Source organism: Fukomys damarensis, unplaced genomic scaffold (genome assembly GCF_012274545.1).
Source record: "Fukomys damarensis isolate Sample0158 unplaced genomic scaffold, DMR_v1.0_HiC HiC_scaffold_37, whole genome shotgun sequence".
Classification (NCBI taxonomy): Eukaryota; Metazoa; Chordata; class Mammalia; order Rodentia; family Bathyergidae; genus Fukomys; species Fukomys damarensis.
The window spans coordinates 1,609,898-1,623,529 of NW_022900949.1; the positions used below are offsets into that span (position 1 = coordinate 1,609,898).

Below are 13,632 nucleotides of genomic sequence, written 5' to 3' on the forward strand. Positions count from 1 at the left end.
CAGGAGGACGGCGGGACGTGGGGCCTCCCCTTGGGCGGCTGTGCCCCCCCCCGCTGGTGTTCCCTCCCTGTCTTCCGCGTGCTGGGGATTCCCTGGGCGGCCCCTCTGCGGAGAGGAGGACCCACCCGCCAGCCACCTGGCAGCCTCCCGCCGCTCTGCGCACCCCGCAGGACAGGGGGTCAGCCGATGCCCCAGAGGGTGATGCCGGCCCAAGGTCACCAGGGGCAGAGGGCGCGGGGCGCAGTGGAGCTCTGGCTGCTACCTGCTTGTCTCTGGGGCTCAGTGTGGGGTGCAAGAGCTGGGGGAGCCTCACGTCCTCGGCGTCCCCGCCAGCCTCCCTCCCCTGGGCTCGCAGACCCCACCTTTCCTGCCCCCCTACTTCTCCCTCGGACTCGTTGAGGGAATCCCGGAGGGGCGGGCGGGCGGGAGGAGCCGCCAGACGGGTCTCCACGCGTGACCTTGGGGCCCGCCTCGCTGCCCAAGTTCCGGCCGGGCTTCCCCTCCCGACCCTCCCGACTGAGCACGGGAAGAGGAACTGGGGTCCCAGGAGGCAGAGTGCCCAGCCCGTGCCGGGCGGGGATGCGGCCCCTCTGGCAGGGATCGCCAGGGCCGGGCCGCGGGGCGGACGCCGCAGGCGGTCGGAGCTTCCCTGCCGCCTCCCAAGGTGACCCCCTGTCGCTCAGTGCCGTCCCCAGCTCCTCACACCCGGTCTGCTGTGCGCAGGTCACCAGACAAGACCCGGCGGGACTGAAGGGCACAGGCCCCAGGCAGCAGCGCAGCCAGGAAACCCCTGTGCTCCAGGGTAAGTGACGCCTCGCTGGGCCACTTAGACTCAGACAGAAAGCCTGCGGCTTCAGGGAGAAGGCGCCAGCCTGTCAGGTAACAATAACCGTGATGTTGACAGTAGCTGGGCTCTCAAGAGCCCCTGGAAGTCCTTCCCTTGTGTCTGTCACAGGACGCTCAGAGGGCAGTGGCCCTGCCCAGCATCACACAGCCAGCAGGGCAGAGTCAAATCAGGGTGGCGGGCCCCACACCCAGTACCTCCGCTCCTGTCTGACTGACCTCGAATAAGCAAGGAGCTGCCCGTGGGAATGTAGTGGTCGGTTAGTCAGTCGACAAATACCGAGCCGCTAGTTACTGTGCACCGATCCCTGGGCTGAGTGCTGGGAAAAGCAAGGACTGAGACAGGCTCAGGTCAGTCCTACGGGGTTTCTTGGGACGTCAGTCAAGAAAGTGAAATGGACTGGGAGAAAAAGAGAACACAGTGAGATGTTAGAAAATGAACAGGGGAGGCTAGGCTGATGGCATACACCTAGAATTCCAGCCACCCTAGAGGCTGAGACAGGAGGATCCGAAGTTCCAGACATCTCAGTGTGGTCAACTTAGCAAGGCCATGTTTCAAAACTTAAAAGCAAGGAAGGTCCGTGGTAGAACACTTGGCTAGCATCATGAGGCCCCAGGTTCCCTGTCTACTACCACAAATGGATAACAAATAATAAAAAGAATAAGCAGGAGAAGGAAGTGTGCCAGGTGGGTAGAGGCCTCTCCAGGGAGATGGTCATGAACTGAGACCTGAAGGGAAGCCACCCCTGATGGGGGGCATATGCAAAGGTCCTGTGGTCAGACCAAGCCTGGCTTTTGCTTTTTTTCCTTTTCTCTTTTTCTTGTGGTACTGGGGGTTGAACCCAGGGCCTTCACACTGAGCTGCATCCCCACGTCCCTGTCCCCCCGTTTTATTTTTTATTTTGAGACAAGGTTTTCTGCCAATTCACTAATTCCCCAGACTGGATTTGAACTTGGAGTCCTCCTGCCTCAGCCTCCCAGAGTGATGGGATCACAGGTGTGCACCACCACTCCCAGCTGAGTTTGGCCTGTTTGACAATGGTGAGGATGCTGGTGCACCTGGGACAGAGTGAATCAGGGGAAGAGGGAGGCTGCAGAAGAAGTGGAGAGGTCGGCAGGGAGGGAACTCAGGAGTGGGTGACAGGCAGTGGGGAGCTATGGAGGGTTCCTGAGCAGGGGAGAGGAGCGGTGTGGTTTGTTCAGAGGCCCTGGTGGCTGCCATGAAGGACAGAGACCGTCAGGACAAGAGTGGCATGGCAGAGGCGGCATCTGGAGGAGCTGGCTGGGCTGGGTCCAGGACAGGATCTCGGAGAGGAGAAGTGGATGGGGGCTGGGCACTATGGCCAGGGTTCTGCAGTGTGAGGTGGAGCTGCGCAGGGACAGAGTGCTGTGCAGTGTCCCGCTGTCCAGGGGCCACCAGGAGTCACTGAGAACTCAGAATTGGGGCTACAAAAGGCATGGAGTGCACGCTTGTGATCCCAGCACTCAGGAGGCTGAGGCAGGAGGATCTGTGAGTTGGAGGCCTACCTAGAGCACACAGCGAGACTGTCTCAGAAAGAAAAAACCAGACAAAAAGAGAGAAGCAACTAAATGGCTGCCACCAGGTGGCTTGAAACAACCGCAGTGCGTCCTCTTGTGGGGGAGGTGGGAGTCCCAGAGCTGTTTCCCCTTTGGAGAGCCCTGCAGATCCTTCCTGGCCTCTCAACCTCCAGAGCTCGTGTCCTTGGCTCTTGGTTGTGTCTCTCCATGCGGTGCCTTGGTTGTCACCCAGCCTTCTCTCACGGTCCGTATGGCCACATGGCTTTCCTGTAGACACCCTAGCCAGGCACAGTGGTACGCACCTATGGCCCATCTACTGGGAGTAGGGGGCTGAGGCAGGAGGGTTCCAAATGCAAAGCCAGCCTGGTCGCTGGGCATGGTGGTGCATGTAATCCCAGCACTTGGGAAGCTGAGGCAGGAGGATCTCTGTGAGTTTGAGATCAGCCTGGGCTACATAGTGAGTTGCCTAGGCAACTTAGGGTGAACTTTTCTCAGAAAAAAAAAAAGGTTTGGGATTCAGTCCCCAGTATTGCACACACAGAAAAAGAAAAAAAAAGTCCCTTGTAAGATTAGAGACTACCCTATCCACAGTGATTTTTGTTTTTGTTTTGTTTTTTTGAGACAGGATCTTGCTATGTAGCCCTGGCTGGCCTTGAACTCACAGTGATCCTACTGCCTCAGCCTCCCGAGTGCGGAGATGAAAGGCTTGCACCACCACGCTTTGCCTTGCTTGATCTCTTAATTTAGCTCTATCTGCAAGGACCCTGTTTCCAAAAGAGATCCTATTCTGCAGTTCTGTGGAGATACCTCATAGGAGGGTTGCTGTTCAAACCAGCCACATAACAGGACATCCAGTTTCAGGAGAGGTGGCCTTGAGTGTCCCAGCCTGAGTATGCAGAGAGAGGGAGGCAGATGTCTCCTCAGCCTGCAAACACAGGCAGCTCAGGGTCACTGCGGCCTCAGGCAGGAGCCTGCCTGTCTCCCATGACACTCGCTCCGTGCACTTCAGGCCAGCACCCTGGTTCTCCTGGTCTTGCTGCACACACTCCCATCCTACCTCAGGGCCTTTGCATTTGCACCTGTCTCTGCCCACTGCTCCCAGGCCCTCCAGACCCTGCCTCTTCCCTTTGAGAAGTTTGCTATGTATTTATTTATTCTGTGGTACTGGAAGTTGAACCCAGAGCCTTTGAATTGAGCTACATCTTCAGCCTCAGCCTCCTGAGTGCTGAGATTCCAGGCACAGATCAACACACCGTCTAATGTTCCCTGTCCCTAGAGACTGCCCCTGCCCACCCTAGCTAAACACCTCCATCCCTGGTCCTCTTTCTCTTGACCTCTTTTTTTGTTTTTGTTTTTTGTTTTTGAGACAGGGTCTCACTATGTGGTTGAGACTGACCTGGAACTCACTATGTAGCTCAGGCTGGTCTCAAACTCAGCAATCCTCCTGCCTCAGCCTCCCCAGTGCTGGGATTACAGGCGTGCGCCACCACGCCCGGCTCTCTTGACCTCTTTTTAAAAACCTTTTTGTGGTTCTGGAGTGGAATCCAGGGCCTCACATTGTGTAAGATGCACCCCAATCCCTCACCTCAAGGTTGTCCCCAGCTGTCCTAGAAGGCAGCCAGCTGTAGGAGGAGCTGGGGCTATGCTGGGCTCAGACTGTCTGGCACCAGGTCACCAGGTTCTGAGCAGGGGCTGAGGGGTACGCGAATGAATGGGCAGGGTGAACGAGCGGAGCCCAAGAGAGCAGAAAGAGGCAGAACTTTCTCCCAGAAGCTCACTGCCCACCCCACCCAGGCAGACCCATGGGTGCAGGATTTCAGTGACTGGCTGGCTGATGGGGACAGGAGTGACCGGGCCACCTCCGACTCAGGCCACGTGACTGGACAGGAGGGATGCAGGGACCCCCAGCGGCTGCGGGTGACACTCCTGTGAATTTCTGGCCTGGAAACAGAAGCTCAGGCTGCAGGACAAACGCTTTCCCCCAGGGCCAGGCTGGGATGGGTTTCTGATCCCCAGGTATCTGTGGGTGGCCCTTTCAGTGCTATGCAAAAGTCTGGGGCCAATCTTGGAATCCCAGCACTTTGGGAGGCTGAGGCAGGAGAGTCACAGGTTCAAGTCTGTATAGGTGGGACGGCTTAGGGAGACCCAAAAAGAAAAGTAGAAAGGGTTGGGGATGCAGCTCAGGGCCAAGGCCCTGGGTTCAATCCCATACTACTTCTTCTAACCCTGGGGTAGGAAGGGGCGGACCAGGTGAGGGAACCTGGATCATTTGGGGGCTGGCGAAGGCTCCCCCGGTTGCTGGCAGCTGGGCAGTCTTCTCACGGCCTGGGCCTACTCATGGCAAAGGGCTCCCAGGCCTCGGCCTCCTGGCCAGGCTCTGGGGCCCTGGGCCCTGAGTGTCACCTGGTCTGACCGGGCTCCCTTCTGCCACCAGCCCACTTCTGGCCCCCACTGCCATTTCTAGCCGACCCGGGTGCAGCCCATCCACTACTCTGACTGCTGCTGAGCACAAGAGCAAGCAGCCGGTCTGTGGGGATAGAGACAGGCAGCTGTTCCGGCCTGCAAGGAAGCTCAAGGCCAGGAAGAAAACGTGTGGGGCAGGAGGGGGACGAAGGGAGCCCCCAGACCCGGGGACAGAGCGGGTAGGGGCACCCCAGCGCTGCTGCAGGGACAAGGCTGGGGGGCTCCCCACCTCAGTCCCAGGATGCTTTTGGGTAGAACGGAGGAGTTCCAAGGCTGATGGGTTCCCCCGTCCTGGGGAAGGAGCCTGTTTTGGGGACACCCCCAGCCCTGGTGAACCCGGTTCCTGGGGCTCCTGCCGCCTGCCATTCTGGCTGTAAAGCCCAAAGACTGACTCACCTTCCTCCAATGACCAGCCGAGACTGACGGATGTAAACGCAAAGAGGATTTATTGGCGCGGGAACCCACGGGCGTCTCAAGTCCGAGGACGAGAGAAGCGCCGGCGGGGGTAAGCTGACCCCTTATATAGGGCGTGGAGGCAAAAAAAGCGGGTGTACAGAAGCAGAGGTGCAGATTGGTTAGTTTAAATGAGGCCATATACAGAGAAGCGGGGTAGGTTGGGGGGTTTTGGTGCGGAAAGTCCCATGTTCGTTAGTGGTTTCTCTATGTTGACATCAACTGGGGACTTTTTGTTCCTTTTATTCCGGGAACTGGGTGGGGTATTTCGGGTACAGGGGAGTTATGGCCTTCTCAGCTTTTCTTATTCTTTTATTCCCCCATTTTCTTTGGCATTAAGTAAAACCTTTTACTTTCTATGAATGCCTTAGTGGTGGCTCTCTTCTTCCTGGCGTAAACCCTGATATTGTTGGGTAAGCATTAAGGCTTGGACCACCGAGATTCTGTCCCTCACAAATTGGGTGAGACGGTTAATGATGCAGGGTCCGAAAGTTAGGATTAAAGTGAGGAGCACTAATGGGCCAATCAAGGCCGAGATAAGAGTAGTGAACCAAGGGGATTGGTTCCATATCCCTTCATACCATGATTGCTGAGATTCAAATTCCAATTTCCTTTTATGCAGCCTTTCCTTCAATTTGTCTAGGGTTTCTGTGATAATGCCTGTTTGGTCGGCGTAGAAGCAGCATTCTTCTTTCAGAGCGGCACAAAGGCCTCCTTCTTTGAGAAACAGCAGATCTAACCCCCTTCTATTTTGCAGTACCACCTCGGACAGGGAGGATATTGAGGTTGTCAAAGCCCTCACTGATTGTTCTAAGGCCTGTAGATCTTCATTCATGCCCTTATGAAGCAAAAGGTATCTATCAGTTCGAACCAAGGCGGTGGCCCTGGTAGCTACCCCAGCAGTGATGCCCCCGATTCCTAATAAGGAGGCTATCGTGAGCGTCACAGGCTCCCTACGAACTCTCGGGGAAGGGGTTTGAAACCTGGACAAGAAATCATCATCGGACAGGTAGGTTAGCCTTGGCCAGATCTGTACTAATACACAAGAATCATTGAGCTGGTGAAGGACCTCGGCGGATAGACAGGCGGTGAGGCCAGTCTGGCAAGCCCAGTAAGAGCCATTGGGCGGGGAGAGATAATAGGCACCCCTAGGGGCTTGTAGGGTCGAGTTACATCTGGGACCCAATTGATGCCAGGGGGAACTGGAGATGCATAGGCCTGTTCCTGAGACCTGGGTGAGAGTCAATCGAGGTCCCGAGGACATACAGGCAGCAGGGGGTACGGTGGTATTGGAAATATTATCAGAGTGAGCAATCCCCTCATAATAGGGGGGATTTGGATTGAAGCACAGCCAACAATTCTGTGCTTGCGCAGGGCGAGAGGACTTCAGGGCCTGATAGGCTCCTTTAACCAGATTTAAAAGTCTGTCTCCTGTCCCCAAGGAAGTTGGGGCTGGAGGCCTGACAGGGCTGCTGATGGGGGTGGGAGCCGAGGCATTCTGGGGGTCTATCTTTAACTTGGGAGCTGTCGTCAGCACCAACTTTGTCTCGCTCTTTGAGGGAGATTTTTGCTCGGCTAAGACCTTATTAGGGCCCACCGGAGAGGACATAGGGGCCTTTGGGGAAATAGTTCTCTGAATGGAGAAGATGACACCAGGGTGTCCTGTGACATATAAACGGAGTCCCCAGGATTTACTGGCGGGCCAGGGGTCTTGTTTTCCTTTTTCCGTAAACTTGATCAGGAGGATGTTGCAGCGGCCCTTGGGGGTACCTAGATGTTTGGGGGGCAAATGGCAGGGGCCACAATCTCCTTTTCCCTGACAAAATCCTGCCCCTAGCGTGGTATAATCTCCATACCTTGTTACTGTGATGAGATCGTCACGCACGGGCGGGGGCCAATTCATCCACCCGGTTGATTCGCAACCCCAAGCTTTACAGTAAAAAGATTCGGGCCCTCCACATTTATATATTTGTGCGGGGGACCTAGAGTGGGCAGGACACACATAAAAGGAGCTCTTCCGAGTGTCTCATCGGGCCCCGGGTGTGCGGCATCCGTACCCAGGAAAGGGCTGTTGGTCAGAGGGGTCCCAATCTAAAGATACAAGATCACATAGATCCACCAGCAAGTCAGGGAACCAGGTGGAGACAGGGGTTATTTTTGAGGTAGAGTTGGCAATAACCCCTGTCATGGTATTTTGAACTGTCCAAGTGACATTATACAGATCATGGGGAGACCCCTGGGAGGACAGAGGGGGAACAAATAGAGCAAATATAATTAAGAGCGTGACGGTCTTATCTTTAAAGGGTTTTGAGTGCGATGGGCCCGCCATGCGGAGATGGTGGCTTGGTCCTCGGGTGACGCGGCCTTGACGTGGGAGGCGTGTATCCAAGCAGTTATTCCATTGACCTTCAGAGCAGTTGGTGTGGTGAGGAGGACCGTATAGGGTCCCTTCCATCGGGGTTCCAAATTCTTGGTTTGGTGCCGACGGACCCAAACGGTATCTCCGGGCTGGAAGGGGTGAGGTGCTATGGGTCGGGCGCGCTGCTCATCGTACGCCTCGGCCAGGGGCTTCCAGATTTCAGTGTGTACCAGATGCAGGGCCTGCAAGTGGGCTTTCAGAGAAGGATAGTTATCAAGAGTGGCCCCGGGGTCCTCATAAAATTTGACGGGGGGAGGAGGAGACCCATATAGAATCTCGAAGGGAGTTAGTCCCATATCTCCGGGGGTATTCTGTACTCTGTAGAGCACTAAGGGGAGTAGGCGCACCCAGTCTTTAGTGCCAGTTGGGAGCGACAATTTAGTTAGGGTCTCCTTAATGGTTCTATTTGCTCGCTCAACTTGCCCTGAACTTTGGGGTCGGTAAGCACAATGCAATTTCCAATTTACCCCCAAAAAGTTGGCCACGCCCTGACTTACCTGAGAGACGAAGGCTGGCCCATTATCAGACCCTAGTGCCTGAGGCACTCCGTACCTGGGAAAAATCTCCTCCAAGAGTTTCTTTGTGACGGTTCGGGCAGTCTCTCATTTGGTTGGATAAGCCTCTATCCAACCAGAGAAGGTATCAATGAATACCAACAAATATCGGTACCCATAAGTACCTGGCTGGACCTCAGTAAAGTCAACTTCCCAATGGACTCCAGGGCGATGCCCTCTTGGACGAGTTCCGGCTCCCAATTTTGCTCTTCCTGCATTTACTTGAGCGCAGGCCGTGCATTTGTTGACGGTCTCCTGCAGGATCTTATCTTTGTTAAGGAAATAGGTGTCCTGTTCTTCCTTACCAAGGAGGATTCTCATTTTTCTGGTTCCCAGATGAGTCAGTCTATGCAGACATTCAATTATCTCCTGGGTGCATGCCGAGGGCATGACCTTCTTTCCTTGGAAGAACCAGATGCCTTGCTGGGTATCCAGATTTGCCCTTATTTTTTGTAGCAGGTGGACGTCCTCCTCCCCGTATGTTAATTTTAATGCCCTAGGTTGAGGGGAGGGTGCCTCTTGTAATGGGAGGCTGGTAGTCCCGGCAGGGGGCACATTAGCAATTTCCCTGGCAGCATGATCCGCCAGGCGATTGCCTCTAGCCTCTGGGTTTTCTCCTTTTTGATGGCCGGGACAATGGATGATGCTTAATTTCTGGGGCAAAAAGAGGGCCTCTAATAGGGCCAGTATTTCATTTTTATTTTTGATGTCTTTTCCCTCTGAGGTTAATAACCCTCTTCTTCTATATATTTCCCCGTGGATGTGAGCGGTTGCAAAGGCATACCGGCTATCAGTATACACAGTCAGTTTCTTTCCTTTTGCCAACTTTAAGGCCTGAGTCAGAGCTATAAGTTCGGCCCGCTGGGTTGAGGTTCCGGGGGGCAAGGATTGGGCCCATATTACCTCTGTCTCAGTGGTGACTGCTGCTCCGGCTCATCGTTCCCCATTATAGAGGAAGCTGCTGCCATCGGTGTACCAGACGTGATCTGCGTCGGGGAGAGGTTGATCTGTCAGGTCTGTCCGCATCCCATGAGTCTCTGCTAGAATCTGATGACAGTCATGAGAGACCGGCGTTCCCGGCAAAGGGAGCAGGGTAGCAGGGTTGAGGACCACTGGAGAGCCGAAGGTGATGCGTTCAGTGTCTAGGAGCAAGGCCTGGTAATGAGTCAGTCGCGCATTGGAGAGCCATTTACCCGGTGGTTGTCGGATTAGGGTTTCAATAGAATGCGGGGTATAGAGAGTCAAGGATTGTCCCATAGTCAATTTATTAGTGTCCCTGATCAGGACCGCAATGGCCGCAATCATTCTTAGGCAGGGTGGCCAACCCGATGCCACCGGATCCAGTTTCTTAGACATGTAAGCTATGGGCCGCTTCCAAGGCCCTAGCCTCTGGGTGAGAACCCCTTTGGCATATCCTGCAGTTTCTGCCACAAATAGATCAAAAGGTTTGGTGATATCAGGGAGGCCTAGGGCTGGAGACTCAAGGAGGGCCTTTTTTATTCCCTCGAAGGCCTGTTGGTGTTCGGCCTGCCATATAAATGGCGCTCCTGGCTTTGTGAGAGGGTATAATGGAGCTGCCAATTCCGCATATCCTGGTATCCAGAGTCGACAGAAGCCAGCAGTTCCCAGAAACTCCCTGAGTTGGTGGGGAGTCTGGGGAGCCGGTATCTGCAGGATAGCTTGTTGGCGGGCGGGGGTGAGCCATCTTTGTCCGTTCTCTAATTTATATCCCAAATAAGTTACTTGTCTCTTACAAATTTGGGCCTTTTTAGCAGAGGCTTTATATCCTAGTTGGCCTAGGGTTTCAAGGAGGATTTTAGTCCCTTTCAAACAGTCCTCTTTGGTGACAGCCGCTAGCAGGAGGTCATCTACATATTGGAGTAGAATTACCATAGGATGCTGGACTCTAAATTCTGCCAAGTCCTGATGGAGGGCTTCATCAAAGAGGGTGGGACTATTTTTAAACCCTTGGGGGAGTCTAGTCCAGGTCAATTGTCCAGATAACCCATATTCTGGGTCTTTCCATTCAAACGCAAACAATGGCTGACTCTCAGGGTGCAGTTTCAGGCAAAAGAAGGCGTCCTTCAAATCTAGCACTGTATACCAGGTGTGAGTCGGAGGCAGGGTACTTAACAGATTATATGGGTTGGGAACGGTGGGGTGGATGTCCTCCACTCGTTTGTTGACTTCCCTGAGATCCTGGACTGGTCTATAATCCTGGGTGCCTGGTTTCCTGACTGGTAGGAGAGGGGTATTCCATGGAGACCGGCATGTAGTCAAGATTCCTTGATTTAGGAGCCTCCTTATGTGGGGTCTTATTCCCATATAGGCCTCTTGGGACAGGGGGTACTGTTTGACGGAGATGGGGCCTGCCGCTGCCTTTAATTGTACTAGGACCGGCGGCTGCCTGGTGGCCAGTCCTATGCCCCCTGTTTCGGCCCATGCCCAAGGAATATTCTGCAGCCATGACTCGAATTCCTCATCCGGAGGGGGATCAGGGGATTCAAAAAGTCTATATTCATCTTCCATTTGGAGGGTCAAGACTTGCAAGGTGTTACCATTTGGCCCTCTTATGTGTATGCCTGATTCTTCAAAATGAATTTGGGCCTTTAATTTAGTGAGGAGGTCCCTCCCTAGTAGAGGATAAGGGCAATCTGGCACATGCAAGAACGAGTGGGTTACCTTACCAGTAGCGAGATGCACTTTTCGGTCAGTAGTCCATTGGTATCTCTTGCTGCCAGTTGCTCCTTGAACCCAGGCGGAGCGCTCGCTGAGAGGTCCCAGGGTGTGAGTCAAGACAGAATGCTGAGCGCCCGTATCTGCTAGGAAGGTGACAGGTTGCCCCCCTATTTTCAAGGTTAGCCTGGGCTCAGGGGGGAGCTCCTGGCCCTGAGACCCCTATCCTTCCAAGGATAGGGCTTCCTTTGGAGCTTTAGATTTCTTATTCTTGAGCTTAGGGCAATTCCTAGCCCAATGTCCTTCCTCTTTACAGTATGCGCACTGATTTGCGCCTACTGGTGGGCCTTTTTCGGTCCCTCGGCTGACTATCCTGAGGTCTAACTACAGTGGCCAACAATCTACTTAGTTCTTTGCTTTTCTTTTTATCTCTAGCCTCCTGTTGCTCTTGTAGTTTTTTATCCCTTTCCTCTTGGTCCTCTTTCATCCTCCGCCATAGTCTCTCTTCTTTCTCCTCTGGAGTCTCTCTCTTATTGAAAACTTTTTCGGCCTCTTTCAGTAAATCTGCCAGGGTGTAACCTTGGAGCCCCTCTAACCTCTGGAGTTTATTTCTTATGTCGGGCTCGACTGCCATATGAAAGACATAGAGATTCCTGTGGACTGCCCAGGATCCTCTGGGTCATATGGGGTGTACACCCGGTAGGCCTCTTTAAGTCTTTCTAAGAAAGCGGAGGGAGACTCATCCATCTTTTGCATTACCTGTTTAACCTGGGCCAAATTAGTAGGCTTTCTAGCAGCCTTTTGGAGACCTGTCATGAGCAACTGGCGATAAAGACGTAGGTGGGTCCTACCTGCCGCCGTAGCAAGGTCCCAGTTTGGCCGGGTGAGGGGAAAAGCATCATCAATTTCATTGGGGAGTTGCGTGGGGCGCCCGTCCTCGCCTGGAACATTTTTCCGGGCTTCCAAAAAAACTCTTTGCCGCTCTTCCGAGGTGAGGAGAGCCTGTAGAAGCTGCTGGCAATCATCCCAAGTAGGCTGGTGTGTAACTAAAACGGACTCAATTAAATTAGTTAGTGCACTAGGATCTTTGGAAAAAGGAGGGTTATGTTGTTTCCAATTATAGAGATCCGAGGCAGAGAACGGCCAATATTGGAGGCCATTTGGTCCCTCCCTCAGAGGAAAAAGGCGGGCGGCAGCTTCGGGTGGGGGGGAGAGGGATCTCGTTTCCCTCTCAATCTTCCTGCCACTGGCGAGGGAGTGGGAGGTGCAGGTGCCGAAGGGGCGCTTGCCGCTTTGGGCCGGGCGCCCGCTGAGGGTCGGGGGGGGGGGACGTTCCTGTTGCACATAAGGTGGGGGATCTTCTGAGAGTAAATCAATGAGAGGGGAGTGGGGGTCAGGTGGGAGTACTGGAGGGGCTTTGGGGCTGTCCTTTAGAAGGGCTGGGTAAAGAGAAGAAGATGGGGTTGGGGGCTTAGGTGGGGGAGGAAGGGCAGGGATTGGAACGAGCGGGGGTGAGGGAGAGGAGAGGGCCATAGTAGGGGACATCGGGAGGGGTGGAGCTGTAGGAGAGGGGATCGGCTGCGAGGCGGAAAAGACAAAAGGTTTTATCCAAGGAGGGGGGTCGGTGGCCAAAGATTCCCAGGTGACTGCGTAGGGCACTTGATCAGGGTGCCCATGAGGCCCAGGACTGAAGACACGTTGTTTCACCTGTAAAATAATTTGAGAATTGAAAGTTCCCTCGGGCAGCCATGACACTCCAAAGGTGGGCCATTCTGAGGAGCAGAGAGTTTTCCATCTCTTCTTGTTAATCTCTACAGAGAGATTATGTGCCCTTTCTCGTACCTGGGTCCAATGATCTAAAGTGAGGCTTAAGGGTGTGGTTAAAGTTTGTCCCGTAGCCGAATAACCAGAATTTTGCCGGACGACCGAGCACAGTAAACAGAAACGAACACGTAGGACTCACAAAGGACAACACTTGGCGCCACTAATCCCAAAATAGGGCCGGGGACACTTGACCAAGGTCAGCGGTCCGTGGGCCTAATCAAATGAGACCCCTCTCCTCGGGAGGAGGGGAGTTCTCTCCAAAAGTCCGGAGGACGTCTCCTTAGGACCGAAAGGAGGAGGAAGTCTGAGTTCGTCAACTCCTTCCGTCCCCCACTGATTTCAATAACTTAGACACAAACAACATGGACGGACGGACACATTTATGACATAGCGGACCGCCTACCTCCAGCCAGGATATCGGAGGTCTCCGGAGGAAGGTTTCGTCAGATCCCGGACGAGCCCCCAAATGTAAAGCCCAAAGACTGACTCACCTTCCTCCAATGACCAGCCGAGACTGACGGATGTAAACGCAAAGAGGATTTATTGGCGCGGGAACCCACGGGCGTCTCAAGTCCGAGGACGAGAGAAGCGCCGGCGGGGGTAAGCTGACCCCTTATATAGGGCGTGGAGGCAAAAAAAGCGGGTGTACAGAAGCAGAGGTGCAGATTGGTTAGTTTAAATGAGGCCATATACAGAGAAGCGGGGTAGGTTGGGGGGTTTTGGTGCGGAAAGTCCCATGTTCGTTAGTGGTTTCTCTATGTTGACATCAACTGGGGACTTTTTGTTCCTTTTATTCCGGGAACTGGGTGGGGTATTTCGGGTACAGGGGAGTTATGGCCTTCTCAGCTTTTCTTATTCTTT

The 13,632-nt window shown here is 54.1% G+C and overlaps 1 protein-coding gene across 1 annotated transcript; it reads right to left on the reverse strand.

The window, feature by feature from the left end:
* Nucleotides 1-7,557: 7,557 nt before the first annotated feature.
* LOC109117479 (pollen-specific leucine-rich repeat extensin-like protein 2) lies at nt 7,558-12,900 on the reverse strand. Its single transcript, XM_033759298.1, has 2 exons — nt 11,799-12,900; nt 7,558-7,910 (listed from the first exon to the last, which is right to left on the reverse strand). Exons 1-2 carry the CDS (start codon nt 12,490-12,492, stop codon nt 7,573-7,575), a joined length of 1,032 nt encoding a protein of 343 aa, XP_033615189.1. The 5' UTR covers nt 12,493-12,900; the 3' UTR covers nt 7,558-7,572.
* Between the last annotated feature and the right edge of the window lie 732 nt (nt 12,901-13,632).

Excerpts from the sequence above, each read along its gene's own strand:
- LOC109117479 (XM_033759298.1), bottom strand. The coding sequence starts at position 12,492 with ATGTCCCCTACTATGGCCCTCTCCTCTCCCTCACCCCCGCTCGTTCCA. Across the intron at positions 7,911-11,798 it reads GGACCTTGCTACGGCGGCAG|CCCACTTGCAGGCCCTGCAT; the intron begins GTAGGACCCACC and ends CTTCTCTGAAAG.